This window comes from Camelus bactrianus, chromosome 25 (assembly GCF_048773025.1).
Source record: "Camelus bactrianus isolate YW-2024 breed Bactrian camel chromosome 25, ASM4877302v1, whole genome shotgun sequence".
Taxonomy (NCBI): domain Eukaryota; kingdom Metazoa; phylum Chordata; class Mammalia; order Artiodactyla; family Camelidae; genus Camelus; species Camelus bactrianus.
Genome location: NC_133563.1, coordinates 38639018 through 38653172, shown reverse-complemented (window position 1 = coordinate 38653172; position 14155 = coordinate 38639018). Strand labels below are relative to the sequence as shown.

Genomic DNA, 14155 nt, shown 5'->3' with positions numbered 1-14155 from the left:
TCATACTTGCAATCACGTTGGAACCCACAGCTGCCTGGGGATTCCAGTGGGCTGAGAAACCCAGGACTGAAGGAAGGTGGAAGCACTTCCTTCAGTTACTCAACCAAAGCCAGGTGAGCCGTGTCCCGGCGCTCACTGGCTCAGCCTCAGGTGAAGTGGCCACACCTGAGAAAGGAGACTGCGCACGGCTGGGGGCAGGGGTGGCACACCTGGCTAGCCCTTCTCTAGTTTTGAGCTCCTGAGGCATCTGCTCCAGGTGGTGGGACAGACAAGAGCGGGCCCTGTGGCTCAGGCTCTGTCCTCACTCAGGGGCCCGCCCTCTGGGGGCAGCATGGCGCCTGAGGCCCTGCCTCAGCCACTGCTTCCCTCTGGGGTCGCCTTCAAATTCCTCACAGCCCTGGGTCTGAGGCCCTCTGCGCAGGGCTAGGACCCCAAGTGCCTGGCCCTTGCTTTCCAGCTGGCGCCCTGCTGCGGCCTTGGGAGGCTGCTTGGCTCTGAGGCGCATGGTGGCTGCCCTGCCTCCCGGCCACCGCCCGAGCCCTGGGAAGCCGTGACCAGGAAGGGTGTGCCAGGCAGCCTTGAGGACTTGGCTCTGCTGCCTCTTCCTCCCCTTGTTATTTTGGCCCCAGCCTTGTTTCCTTCAGAGCATTGACCGGAACACCCTGGAGACTTCAAAGGGCAGTGGCTTCCTCAAATCACCCACCTCCAGTCCTGGCCACCTACCCACACTTTGGGAGCTGGCGCTGTCCTGCGGGGCTGTGCTCTTGTGTGGCCCTCGGCCCTGGCATAGACACCTGGGCAGAGCAGAGCCTCCACACATGCCTTTGATCACCGCCCAGTGTGAGGGAGGCGGCTCCACCAGCCTCCAGCCCCCAGGTGCGCAGAGGAGAGGTGCTGATGGGGGGGAGGCCACACCACTCACGTCACCCCCTCGGAATCTCTGCTTGCCACCACCAAAGGCAGGCTGCCACAGCTTACACCCCACCTCCCGAATGCAGGCAGCCAAGTCAAGCTGCCCTCGTCCAGGTCAGGCAGCCAGGTGGTCAGCACTCTGGGAGGCTAGGGGCTGGTGGGTGGCCTCCTTCCTTCATGGCTGGGCTGTCTTGAGCCACTTGGGAGCCTGGCTCCACCCAACGTTTGATGGGACCCCACACTAGAGGCTCCACTAAGAACTCCCTCCTGCTCAGCTGACCCTGCCAAGGCCAGAGAGGAAAACCTCCAAAAGCCTATGTGCAGGTGAAGTCAAGGACAGATGGCTTCTAAAGTTGACAAAGAGCATTGGAGGGAGACCAGAACAATCGAGAGAGGAGCTGGGGCGGCAAGGGCAGAAAGCACTGCTCCCACTCCCGCACCCCGCGGCTGCAGGGACCCTCCTGTGAAAGTGGGGCCCCTTGTCTGTGAAAAAGGGGTCTCAATACCAGGCAAGTCACAATGGATCTCAGCTCAGGCGTCCTGCCTGCCCTAGGGAGCCTGTGGCTCCTGTCAGCCTCGGCTCCCAGCCTGCCCAGAGGCAGAGAAGAAGTGGGAAAAGCCTGGGCCCCGGCCCCACAGCAGCCTCCCCACAAACACCCTCCCCAGATCCTCCCAGGCCCTCATTCCAGTTCTCTACAGCCCGGTGTGTGGGAGAACCCCCAGGCCAGGAAGGCCTGGTTGGTCCTGAGGCCCTACTCCTTGCAGACAACAACAAGCAAAGGTCTGGACTGCCGGCCCAGGGTCAAGGCAGAGCGCAAGCTGCTGAACCAGGGGCCAAGTGCCAGCAGCCCAGGGAGCAGGCAGCAGCAGCCACATCTGCCTGAATGAGGAATCTGGAGCCTTTTGTGTTTGATCACAAAAGCCAGAGTGAGGCTATGGTTCAGGCGAGGGGGCAACTTTCTTGAGCAGAAGGATCCCAAGACTTGCTAGAATCTCACACCCCAGTCTCTTCCAAGCCTTTCCTGTACCTGGACCTTGAACAAACCGCTGGTGTAAATCCTCCACTAAAGTGGCAGTGAGTGCTGCCACGCCCGGGCCACAAATGAGGAGGCTGGCAGGCAGCCCATTCTTCCTGACCCTTGTGCCTGGTTGGCTCAACCCACCACACAGCCTCGGGATACCCTGCTGGGAAGAAGAGCCTGGATGGGCTGATGCTGGCAGACACCATGCAGCCTCTGAGTGTTCTAGCCGCTGTGGTCCTTGGCCTAGACTCCAGGTCCTGGGAGCTGGCCTTCACCCTCCTTCTGAGAAGTTCTGTGTGTTTGTATGTCGAGGGGGGGGGAGGTGTTCTGTGAAGCAATGGTGGGGAACAGGAGTCCTGGGCTCAGAGGGCATGACCCCAGGATCTGTGAGAGTTGCCTGGGGGCGGCAGGCCCCTGCTGAACAGGTCAGGCTACTGCTCCGGCTCAGGAACAGCTACCTGCACAGGGAGGTTGTTCTTGGGATTAATTCCAACTCATAGAATAAAAACACTTTATTGTACAAATCTCACACAGTCCCCAGGCCCGGGACCAAGTCCACACCCCGAGTCAGGCCCTGGCCCTGAGCCTGCTCTGTGGTCCCCACCCTGGGCTGCAGTGCCAGGTTCTCCTGTGGGGGTGCAGGTATCTATGAACATGCCACGTGTGGGGTGCGCGTCCCTGGGTTGGGGGCACTCAGGCACTGTGGCAGCCCCAACCTGAAGACAGGTGGGGTGGAATGAGGTCCCCAACTGGGCAGGCTTAGGAGCTACACAGGTCCACACAGTCCTTCCCACTTTGGAACACATGGTAGATGCTGGTGGGGGGAAACATGGCAACGGCGCCAAGCAGGGAGCCCACCTGGATGGCCACGCCAGCTGCCAGCAAGGCCGGCTGACCCCCACCATGTAGCAGCGAGCTGGCAGCCACCTTCACGTATGAGAACACGCCCAGACACAGAACCCACGACACCACCTGGGAGGGTGGACATGGCAGCAGGCTAAGTATAAGACGCCCCTGCTCTAGGGCCAACCCCTCCCAACTGCCACCCTCTTTGCTTTGTGTCCCTCGTGTACTTACCACAAGAACCACTCCTGCAGAGGTGCCCACCAGGGGCGGGCAGGGGCTCAGGACTGCTAGCGTCATCAGATAGGCCCCGAAGAGCATGCCCAGCAGAGAGAGACTCCCCAGCCCTGCCAGGGATCTGCCAGGGGTGAGCAAGAACTCAGGGCGGGCTGTGCAGGGACCAGGCCTTCATCCTTAAATCCCACCCCAAGTGGCTTGGGGCCCCTGCGTACCTGCACAGAACACCCATGGCCAGGAAGCAGGCGAGGGGATTGGCGGCACTGCCCAGCACCACGGCCAGGTGGTAGGCCAGGCGCCCATAGGGCAAGCAGGAATAGCTCTGCACAGCAGGCAACACGCCATTGGTCAGAGCATTGGTGACGGCCAGCAGTCCCAGCAGACAGGCTCCATGGGCGGAGAGCAGCCTATGGGCCGCAAGGTCGGGGCTGGGGGTGCTGCTTGCCACCCGGCTGGGTGACTCCTGCAGCGGCGAGGCCTCTTCCTTTTCCTCCTCCTCTGCTCCTGGGGTTCCCACCCTCAGGCCAGGCCCTGGACCCCCTGCAGGTACAGACGGTGGTGATGGCAACAGCAGCAGGAGACCCTGGAAGGCGGCAGCTGAAATGACCAACAGGGCGGTCAAGGTTCCAAAGAAGGTGCTGGCGGAAAAACGCTCTGGGGAGTCATGGGGGGGCCCAGGAGTGCCATTGGTGGGGGCTGGTGGGCACTCGAGACGGCCCACACCCTGCACTAGGGCCAGCACACAGGGAAGCAGGGCACTGAGGCCCTGGCCCAGGAAGAAAGACCGCAAGAAGGTGGGTGGCAAGTGGCTGAGGAAGGGCAGGAAAGTGACATTAGAGGCACAGCAGGCCAGTGCCAGCACAAAGGCCAGAGCTAGGAAGGCCACGGAGTGGACCTGCCCTGCCACCGTGGTCACGTGCCACCACAACGGGGCCAGCAGGGCTGTGCCCACCACACTCAGCGCCTGCACCACCTGGATGGGGGCCCGCTCGCCCTTGCCCGGGGCCAGCCGCCTCCACAGGGTCACCACCAACAGACCCAGGTTCCCTAGGGCCACAAGCACAGAGAGGTATGAGGGGAGACTCCAACCTGCAAGGGAAGAAATGAGGAGACATGTCAAGGACAGGATGCTATAGGTCAAAGGGCAGCCGCAGCCCCCCTTCCCGGCACACTCCTACTCACCCTCAGGAAGGTCTTTCACCACCACAGGCAGCTCCACCCAGATCCCGTTGATGGCAGCCCATGAGCCCATGCCAAAGAGGGCTACCAGCAGGTGGGTCAGCACCAGATGGCCCAGCGGGGGTGCTGCCATCCAGCCCAAGGTTAGGGCCTCCAGGACAGGGCAAAGATCACAGCCAGCTCTTCTTTTCCCCACGTTAGGTCCAGTAGCTCCTCAGGAAACTGAAGACCTCGTCTAGCTTGAAGGAAACAGACGCTCAAGAAGGACAAGGAAGAGACGCACAGCCAGAATCAGAAGAGAGCCAGACTGCCAAGACCAGGGAAACTGGAGGGAATGTCCGGGGTAGGAGATGGGGAGGAGGAGGGGCCCAGCGCACCAAAGAGCATCGGCCGCCGGGATCAGGACAAGGCGAGGCCAGCAGGCAGGGAAGCAGGAAGGCGCCACAGCCCCAGGGGAGGATGATGAAAGAGCAAGCTGCTCTTCGGATCTGAGTTGCCGAGACCACTACCACACTCACCCCCCGGACGCAGAACAAGGACTCCGGGACATAGATACCTCTCAGGGGCCACGCACACGCACACCTCTGCAGCTTCTGCGCGACCGCGGACTGCGGAGCCAAGTCGGGGCTGGGGGTGTGGCCGCGGCGGGCCCCGCCCCTCGCTGCGTCAGGTGGCGCGCAGAGAGCCGTTCTGAAGCACCGCCGGGGTCCTTGCGCCTCGGGGTCCAGCACCTGCGTGCTCCCTGACGCAGCGGCCGGCCGTCCCGCCACACTTCGAGGGCGCCACCTCCGGCCCAAGGCCCCAGTCCCAGCCCAAAACCAGTGGGGCCAGAAAACGCAGCCGGGCCGGAGTGAGGACTCCAATTCGGCCAGAAATCAGGGAAGCCGCAGGTCGGCGTGCCCCATGCACGGCCCAGCACCGGAAATCCCGCCCCGGAAGTAGAGTGCGGAGCCCGGAGAGGGGTCGAGCCCGTGGTCCAGACACCGCCCCGCCTCTTCCGCTGCGGATCCCGTCACTTCCGCTCCACTGGGCAGAGCTTGGAGCGTGGCGAGTGGCCATGGCTCCTGGGGTGGCTCCGCGGGCCCGGCGAAGAGTCCGGGGGACGCCGCTGGCCGGGGCGCCGGCCCGCTCGGCAGAGGACTGGTGGTGGGATCGGCTGGCGCCGAGCGGCTCCGGGTACCACTTGCTGCAGGCGGACAGCATGCTGCTGGTGCTACCCACCCTGGGGCCCGCCCGCGCCCGCGCGCAGAGGCGCGCCGCCCGCCGCGGTCGGCGGCTGCGGCCCCCGGCGTCCCGCCCCGCTGAGGCCAAAGCCAAGCCCAGGACCTCACCCGCGCCCGCTCCGCAGCAGGGGCCCGACCCGGGCTGGGGCGACCGCATCCCCGTGGAAATCCTGCTGCGGATTTTCGGGCTGTTGGTGGAGGCGAATGGGCCCATGCCCTTCCTCGGCAGGTACCCAAGCCCGTCGCGCGCAGCGCTGTAGCTCATGCTGACCTCTTGCGTACGCAGCGGGTGGCTAAGCGCCCACACTATGCGTGCCAGAGTGCGCAGTCTCTCAGGTGGTTCATTTGGAACCGCAGGGTCCTGACTTTGAGCTGAGGTGTCCAAAGCGTTGTGAGGGTTGTGGGGGGCGGGTCCCTCCTCTTAGAAAACCCCATGGCGGCAGCTGGTCGGGGCGGGCATCGGCCACAAAAGGCCCGGCCCTTAAGCAGAGATTTTTTTCCCAGGGCTGCACGCGTGTGCCGCCGCTGGCACGAGGCCGCCTCCCAGCCCGCGCTCTGGCACACCCTGACTCTGTCACCCCCGCTGGCGGGCCGCCCTGCCAAAGGCGGAGCCAAGGCCGAGAAGAAGCTCCTTGCTTCCCTTGAGTGGCTTATCCCCAATCGGTGAGGAGTTCCATCTTTGTCTTAACCCCTCACTCCATTTGTGTGATGTGTGGGAAGCCCCAGACCCCTTCTTCTCCCTGCACCAACGTGATGGGTGGGAGAACGCTGACAGAAGGGCAGCTTGGGAACGCTGTGCAGCTCTGTCTCTGCTGTCGGCCCAGGTTCTCACAGCTCCAGAGGCTGACTCTCATCCACTGGAAGTCCCAGGTACACCCTGTGTTGAAGGTGAGAGCTCCAGGCTGCCCTGCACTCCAGCCATGACACTCTGGGGTTGCCCGGTACTTCCAGGGAGTGGGTCAGACACCGTGGGGCCCAATGATGCCCCATGGGGATGCCTGCCTGGCTCTCCTTTCCTGGTGTCTCCTCCAGCTGGGAGTTGTGAGAGATGGGAGCACCCAGGTAGGCCTGGCAAGGGCAGCAGGGAGATCAGTGCTGAGGCAGTGAAGTAGGGTTGGTGCCAACCATCAGTCTCTACTTTGTGGACCACAGCCTTCACTCCCCGCATCCCAGCTGGCCCTGTCTTCCACAGCTGGTTAGTGAGTCCTGTCCTCGGCTCACCTTCCTCAAGCTCTCGGATTGCCACAGTGTGACCCCCAACACTCTGATCATGCTAGCCAAAGCCTGCCCCCAGCTCCACAGCCTGGACGTACAACATTCCATGGTGAGCCCTGTGTCCCCAGCGGCCCCAAAGAAGCCTGGGCTGAGGTGACAGGTACCCCTGTGCTGGGTCCCCAGGTGGAGTCCACGGCTGTGGTGAGCTTCTTGGAGGAGGCAGGGCCCCGAATGCGGAAGCTGTGGCTGACCTACAGCTCCCAGACAACAGCCATCTTGGGTGCACTGCTGGTAGGTCTGTTATGGGCAGGAGCAGAGCTGGATGCTGAGCCCGATCCCGCCAGGCCACTGACCCAGTGTTCTGCCCCTGCAGGGCAGCTGCTGCCCACAGCTTCAGGTCCTGGAGGTGAGCACCGGCATCAACCACAACATCACTCCCCTCCAACTTCCTGTAGAGGCTCTGCAGAAAGGCTGCCCCCAGCTGCAGGTACCTGACGCCCCACCTCTCCCACCTGTCACCCCTCTCCCCATCTGCAGCCTGGGCCTTTTTCCCAGGTGCTGCGGCTTCTGAACCTGATGTGGCTGCCCAAGCCTTCGGGGCGAGCAGTGACTCCTGGCCCGGGCTTCCCCAGCCTGGAGGAGCTCTGCCTTGCCAGCTCCACCTGCAACTTCGTGAGCAATGAGGTCCTAGACCGCCTGCTCCACGGCTCCCCTAACCTGCGCTTGTTGGACCTTCGCGGCTGTGCCCGAATCACGCCTGCTGGCCTGCATGATCTGCCATGTCAGGGTCAGCTCTCCCTGGGCGGTAGCTGGACAGGTGGCTTGTGGGGGTCCTTGCCCGCTCCACAGCTCACGCCCACTCTTGTCACCTCCAGAGCTGGAGCAGCTTCACTTGGGCCTGTATGGCATGTCAGACCGGCTGACTCTAGCCAAGGAGGGCAGCCCTCTGTTGACCCAGAAGTGGTGCCACACTCTGCAGGAACTGGACTTAAGTGGCCAGGGCTTCAGCGAGAAGGACCTGGAGCAGGCCTTAGCCGCCTTCTCAGGCACCCCTGAGGGCTCACACCCAGCCCTGTGCTCCCTCAACCTCAGGGGCACCCAGGTCACACCAAGCACAGTCAGGTTAGTGCCCCCCTCCCCCTGTCAGTTCTTTGGGGCCCGTGTGGCTTGCCCTCCTGTCCTCCTGGCTTGCCAGCTCCAGGGGTCTGAAAGGGGAGCCCATACTGGCCAAGCCCCTGCTTGGGGCTGGCCTTGGGGACATCAAGAGTATGGGGCTTGGGCCTTGGTGGCTGTAGGTCGCAGAGCCAGCTGTGGTGCAAGGGTAGAGAGGTCTCCCTACCCAGGCCTTGCTGGGGTCTGGGTCTTGTAGGGGCCAGTGGCTTAACCCCCGTGGTCTGCCCTGCCTGCACAGCTCTGTGATCAGCAGTTGCCCGGGTCTGCTGTACCTCAACCTGGAGTCCTGCCGCTGCCTGCCCCGGGGCCTGAAGCGGGCCTATAGGGGCCCAGGGGAAGTCCAGTGGTGCCTGGAGCAGCTGCTAACCAGCCTCCCCTCTGTCAGCTAGGCAGCTCCGGACTCTTCGGCTGGCCAGCCCTGCCCTGCACCCTTTCCCACTTTTGAATGTTTGAGCGTTATAATAAAACATTTTTAGGAACTCTTGTGTGTTCTTTGTGATCAGGGTGAGGGAACGGGCTGTCCCTGAGGGGCTAGAATGGGCCCAGAACCTGTGTGTCGTGGGCTTGGAGGTGGCCCCCAGGGCCCCTGAGTCTGCATGTGGCTGTGTCTTACCTTCTCACTCCTGGGCTCAAATCTTGGACTGGGAGAGAGAGGGAGTGTGTGTGTGTCTGTGTGCGCGCGCGTGCGTGCACGCGCTACTCTCAGGGACACTAAGCTGAGCTGTCAGTGGTTGTATGTGAGGATTTGGCCTGGGCAGAGGTGGCAATGGAGAGATGAAAGCCATGCTTAGCCATGGGGTTCGTGGTGGGGCACCTGCTTGCAGATCCCAGCTCAGGCCTGGGATGTCCACTTCCTCCACCTTCAGGTGAAGACTGAACCAGGCTGTACAGGGGTGGGGACTACCGGGAAGTGTACGCCCACCACAGGCCTGGACCGGAGACTCCCTGGAGAAGGAGTGGTCACTAGGACGAGCCCTTCTAGAACCCGCCGCTCAGAGCTTCTAGAACCCTGCACAGCCCAGCCTGGACCGCCACCTGGCATCGCTCCCCTGCCATTGCCTGAGAGCTCCTGCTCCTTCCTGGGCCGCAATCCTGGAGGCTTTATTCCCCCAGGTATGAGCGTGACTGTGGGCAGTGGGCGGTGGCAACAGATGAGCCGCTCGGCTGACTGCCTGTACCTGACTCAGGTCCGCAAGGGCGGGATCAGCAGCCTGCCCACGACCTCCGGCGGCAAGCCCTTCCAGCTCTGGGCCCTAGGACTCTTCTGCACCGAGCGTAACTTGGCTAAGCGCCTTAGGAGCAACAGCTTCTACCCTTTCACGGAGCAGCAGCCGAACGGTGCGCGTGGACCGCTGCGGGGTCAGGAAATCAGAACCGGGAGGGCCCGGGACGCGGGGCGGGGTGGGGACCTGAATGGGGCGGAGCCATAGCCCTGGGCGGGACCAGGACCTGAACAGGGCGGAGCCGAGGCGAAACAAGGGGGCAAGGCCCTGGGTGGGGCCGGTCGCGCGCGAGTGGACGTTGGAACCGTAGGCTGGACGCCTATCCGGGCCCCAAGCCCTGTGTGGGTCGGGTGTTCCGGGCCCCGACCCTGGCTCTGTCACCTCCGGCTGCGAGCAGGGGCACGCTGTCCTCATGCGCCGCCGCCGCGCCGCCCCCAGTCTTCGTGCTCGAGTACTACCTGGACACGCTGTGGAAGGGGACGCTGCTCTTCGTCGTCTGCCTCTTGCTCGTCAGCTTCGGCCTCGTGAGCCAGGTCTGAGCTCCTGGGCCGGCCCCTCAAGGCCTTCCTCCCGTGGGGGCCGGACCCTCCACTCGGCGCCCCGCCCCCGGGCCCCGCGGCGGCTCAGAAGGTCTCCGCGGCGTCCGCAGGTGCGGAAGCAGGAGACCTGGGGCTTCCCCGCCTACGGCATGGGCATCGGCCTGTGGCTCATGATCTCGTCGCTGCCGCGACGCCGCCTAGTGCTCAACCACACGCGCGGCGTGTACCACTTCTCCATCCAGGGCCGCACTGTGTGTCAGGGGCCCATGCATCTGGTCTACGTGCGCCTGGCGCTCAGCTCCGACGGTGACGCACCGGGCGGGCAGCAGATGCGGGGGCTGCGTGCAAGGGAAGGGAAGCCATGTGGAGTGGGGAGGGCCGGGCAAGCGGGCCCATGCCCGGTCCCGAAGCCCCCGTCCCCGCTCCCCAGAGCCCCGGAGCTGAGCCGCTTGCCTCTTGCCAGCCTACAGAAGGTGCTTCTTCCAGCTGGTTCTGTGCGGCCACAAGTTGGAGCCGCTAGTGCTGGTGCAGCTGTCAGAGCGCTACGAGGTGGGTCCCACCCAGCCGGCCTAGGGGCCTCAGACACGCTCCCCTCCCTCCTCGGTTCAGCATGAACCCGGCCACTGTTTAGGGCGCTAGGATGAGCCCATTTTGCAGGTGGAGGGTGCATACAACAAGGTCTTCGGCCAGAAAAGGGCACGGGGGCTGACGGGCAGGGCTGGAGATGCGGTCTGCAAGGGGAGGGGACCCCTCGGGGGCGCCGCGGCTGCGGGTGGCAGGGCTTCTCTTGTCCTGACAAGAGCTGACCGTTACCCACTCCCACAGCAAATGGAATATCTGGGTCGTCACATCGCCCGGAAGCTCAACATTAACTACTTCGACAGTCTGGCCTCCTCGTACCGGCACGTGGTCCGCCACTGGCCGCTGGGGGCCACCTTCAGCCCGGGCATCGCGCTGCGCAAGACCCGTGCCTATGACAAGCTGAGCTCTGGGTCCGACCTGGACGTGTGATGCTGCCGGCGGGCACCCCCTCCCCGAGCCCAGAACTGGGCTCGCCCTTCTCCTCCAATATCCCAGCTCCACCGACTACTGGCCTTCCTCTCAATAAAGTGACCTCTTGCTTAAGCCTGGTCGTTTCCCCCGTGCGTTTGGGGGCTCCTGCTCCAGGGTCTTCCTTTAGTGCACACTTCACAGGGCGTCAGGGAGCCTGTCAGGGAGCAGCCCAGAGTTGGGGTTGGAAGAGGGGGTAGTTGTGGGAGTGACCATGACAAGAGGCCAGGCCTCCAGGACACGTGTGGGACACACTTGCCTCTCTTGGTCAGTAGCACTGAACTGGTCCTACTTGGCGACAGAAGTGCGGACCAGTGAGTGGGATCCAGGAGTCAGAATCTGATTGGTCCACTCTGGGTCAGGTGTCTGCTCTAGTCCAATCAGTGCTGGGATGGGGGCACGGCAGCAGGTCAGGCCCTCTGCCTCGAGGGTGGATCCCGGCTAGGTACGCCCAGAGGGCGCTGCCATGGAGCCCTCTGCCAGAGCCTCAGGCCCGCTGGCAGAGTAGAGCCGCGGTGTCCCTGGAGTGGGCTTCTGCCTGCCTGTTGGAACCCCAGTCCCAGGTTCCCTGTCCAGTGGGTGTTCTCACTTCTGGGTGGTGAAAGCTGCTGTGGGAGCAGAGAAAACAGAGGCACCTGGCACTGTCCACCTGGTTTCCTGTTCAGCGTTTTCCCTCAGGGCCATGGTCATGACCCAGGCCTTTGTGCACTGTGTCAGCGGAGTATCCCTGGCACCAGGACCAGCTGCAGACTTTGCAGGGCCCCATGCAAAATGAAAATGTGGAGGTCTTTGTTAAAAAGTAAGAATTTCCAGACAGCAGTACTAGAGTGTTAAATCAAGCGCAGATTCCTCTGAGCTTGGGGTCCTGCAGATTGCTCAGATCACATGCTTGTGAAGCTGGACCTGCCTGGAACCCTGGCTCAGAGTCACTCACTGACTCCCAGCATCTCTGCCTGTCTCTGGAGCAGGGACCAGAGGCTGCTGGGACTGCCTCAGGCAATTGTTACTCAAGGCACGAGTGCAGGGACCCCCTACTCCTCAGGATGGGGCCCAAGCTGTCCCCAGAATGGCGGGGCCCAAGCTTTCCCCAGAGTGGCAGGGCCTAGCTTTCCCTACAGGGAAAGCTCAGGAGAGTGGGCAGAACTCAGCAATGGAGGGGTTTGGATAGGCTGGGGGTGAGGTGTGTGGCGTGTGGGCCAAGGGGCTAGGCTGCCTGGGTGAGTGAGTGCCATGTGGTTGAGCCAGGCCTAGGGTGCCCAAGTTGCCTGTGTGCTGTGTGCCAGCCCCTTGGGCTCCAGGAGGCTGTTCAGATTGGTTACCAAGGCTTCAGGTTGGGATTCAGTCCCCCCCCCCCGGCAATGCCAAGCCCCTGCCCTCCCAGAGACGACATCCTAAGGGAGACCCAGACTGAAGCGCTGACTTCTTGCTGCAAAGTGCCTGGAGGAGGGTGGGGTTCCTTCATCTGGGGGTCAGATCTTTCCAAGGATTCAGTATTTGAGCTGAGACGAGGAGCTGAGGCTCACGTGGCGCTCAGGGGGAGAGGCTTCTGAGAAGAGGGCGGGAAGTGTCAAGGGCACAGTGCGCGGTGCGGGGCTGAGCTGCGTGAGCTGGAGACGCTGCAAGGGGGCCGGCTGGCCAGAGAAAGCTGGGGGGGGCAGGAAATGGTTTTTCTCTCTGCAGTGGGAAACCACTGGGAGTTGTAAGCAGACATGCGCTGTAATCTGGGCAGGGGTGGGGAAAGGCCAGGAGGTTGCAGGAATTGTGCGGGGAGAGAAGGGGAGCCTGAACCCCAGTGGGGCAGAGAGGAACAGAGAGGGTTATGGGCAGGTCTGAGCTACACAGCAGATAGGCTTTGCTGGCAGGCTGGATGCATGCAGGAAAGGAGTCCAGGGTTCCTGGCCTGGAGCTGGGGGGGTCTTCGGGAGGAGAGACGAGGAATTAGGAGTTCTGAGCTAGGGGAGACTTTGAGGTGGCAGGGAGGCTCTGGGGTGAAGGGGGAGGGGCATGAAGCAGAGATCTGGGGCTCTCATCCCACAGGAGGTCCCTCAGGCCAGGCCCTGGTGTCCCCCTGGCAGACAGTCAGTCGGTAGAGAAAGAAAAGGCCAGCCAAGGATAGCGCCCTGGCACCTGGCACACAGAGGGAGAGGACAAGGCTCACAGAGGGAGGGGACAAGAGAACCTGAGAGGGAAGGGGAGGAAACCCATGTCCGCTGGGATGGGGGCTCACCAGGGGTGGGAAGATCCCCTAGAAACAGCCTCAGGGTAGGGACTGAGCAGCACTGCAGGAGCAGGGTGGGGCAGGGGAAGGAGAGGGGAGGCAGGGGGGGACCACACAGGGAGACTCACTGCCAAGGGAAGAGAGACCTGGAGGCTGCTGTGGGAGGTAGATCTTGTTGTTCACTTTTAAAGGCACATTGCCGTGCAGATGGGAATGGCCCAACAAAAAGATATGTATTACGAAGCAGGTGACAAGGGACATTTGCAGGGAACACTTCTTGGCTGCGCAGAAGAGGAAGGATTGGGAACACAGTTGGGATGGGGAGCAGGATCCTTGCCCACCCTCCACTTGTTCCCCAGAAAAAGTCCCCCAAAATTATCTAGGCATGTGATCATGCAGAAGAAAGACTGCATTTCCCAGACTCCATTCCAGATAGGAAGGTGGTCTTCAGATGAATTCTTTGAGTAATGCAATGTAAGAATCGTTATGTGTAGAAGTGGGGAGGAGGGATGGCCAAGGTGGCAGAGTCAGAAAACCCTGAGTTCTCCTTCTCCCACGGGCACCCAAAGTAAAACTGTTTACAGGACAACCATCGATAAGTGCCAACTGAAGACCAGCAGAAAAGATCTTCTAAAACTAAAGATATAAAGATGGAGCCACAACAACGTGGGTGGGAGGGGCGCAGTCGTGATATCGTGGAGACCCACACCCCCACTGGGTGTCCCACACATGAGCAGATAATCACAACTGCAGCAGTTCTCCCCAAGGAGTGAGAGGTCTGAGCCTCACAGCAGGTTCCCCAGCACGGGGTCCCGCACTGGGAGGATGAGCCCCCGGAATAGCTGGCTTTGAAGGCCAGTAGGCCTGGTGCATGGGAGGGCCAGAGGGCTGTGGGAAACTGTCTCCCCTCAAAGGGTGTGCCCAGTGTCACACGCTCCAAGACCCAATGCAGGGGCAGTAATTTGAAAGGAGCCTGAATTAGACTCATTTGCTGATCTCAGCCTCCCGGAGAGTCAGGAGGCCACTGGGGCTCCCCCTGGGAACATAAGTGCTGCTGGAAGCCATTCTTGGGAGCTCATTCTACCACAAGGACACAGGTGCTGACAAGCACCATTCTGGAGTCCTCCCTCTGGCTTATTAGTGCTGGGGGCTTACTTCGCACCAGTCCTGGGAGCCCTCAGGCTGAGCAGCCAGCAGTGAGGGGACCGGCCCCACCTACCACCAGGATCCCCTAGGTCCTGCAGCCAGCCTGCCCTGGGACCAGGCCCTGCCCAGCAGTGAGTCAGTACTCTCTGCATGAGTCAAGGTCTGGCAGCCAACT

At 62.4% G+C, this 14155-nt stretch overlaps 3 protein-coding genes across 10 annotated transcripts; 2 read left to right on the top strand and 1 right to left on the bottom strand.

The window, feature by feature from the left end:
* Positions 1-2431: 2431 nt before the first annotated feature.
* SLC52A2 (solute carrier family 52 member 2) lies at positions 2432-4890 on the bottom strand. Of its 4 annotated transcripts, none has more exons than XM_010961177.3 (5): positions 4750-4890; positions 4197-4432; positions 3230-4103; positions 3012-3135; positions 2432-2906 (listed from the first exon to the last, which is right to left on the bottom strand). In XM_010961177.3, the coding sequence occupies exons 2-5, from the start codon at positions 4324-4326 to the stop codon at positions 2694-2696; spliced, it is 1341 nt and encodes a 446-aa protein (XP_010959479.2). In that variant the 5' UTR covers positions 4327-4432; positions 4750-4890; the 3' UTR covers positions 2432-2693. The 4 variants fall into 4 exon arrangements, with proteins under 4 accessions (XP_010959479.2, XP_045377285.2, XP_045377286.2 ...); XM_045521329.2 differs by having other exon boundaries at positions 4197-4428; XM_045521330.2 differs by having other exon boundaries at positions 3230-3611; positions 4197-4428.
* A 360-nt stretch (positions 4891-5250) lies between these two features.
* On the top strand, positions 5251-8283 carry FBXL6 (F-box and leucine rich repeat protein 6). 5 transcript variants are annotated; one of them, XM_010961227.2, is made up of 9 exons: positions 5251-5645; positions 5921-6079; positions 6241-6304; positions 6609-6740; positions 6815-6922; positions 7005-7118; positions 7187-7418; positions 7507-7753; positions 8043-8283. In XM_010961227.2, the coding sequence occupies exons 1-9, from the start codon at positions 5251-5253 to the stop codon at positions 8191-8193; spliced, it is 1602 nt and encodes a 533-aa protein (XP_010959529.2). In that variant the 3' UTR covers positions 8194-8283. The 5 variants fall into 5 exon arrangements, with proteins under 5 accessions (XP_010959529.2, XP_074208948.1, XP_074208949.1 ...); XM_074352847.1 differs by having other exon boundaries at positions 7169-7418; XM_074352848.1 differs by lacking the exon at positions 6609-6740 and having other exon boundaries at positions 7169-7418.
* Positions 8284-8579: 296 nt separating this feature from the next.
* Positions 8580-10691, top strand: TMEM249 (transmembrane protein 249). Its single transcript, XM_074352908.1, has 5 exons — positions 8580-9142; positions 9466-9560; positions 9677-9872; positions 10030-10115; positions 10392-10691. The coding sequence occupies exons 1-5, from the start codon at positions 8920-8922 to the stop codon at positions 10575-10577; spliced, it is 786 nt and encodes a 261-aa protein (XP_074209009.1). The 5' UTR covers positions 8580-8919; the 3' UTR covers positions 10578-10691.
* Positions 10692-14155: the final 3464 nt, after the last annotated feature.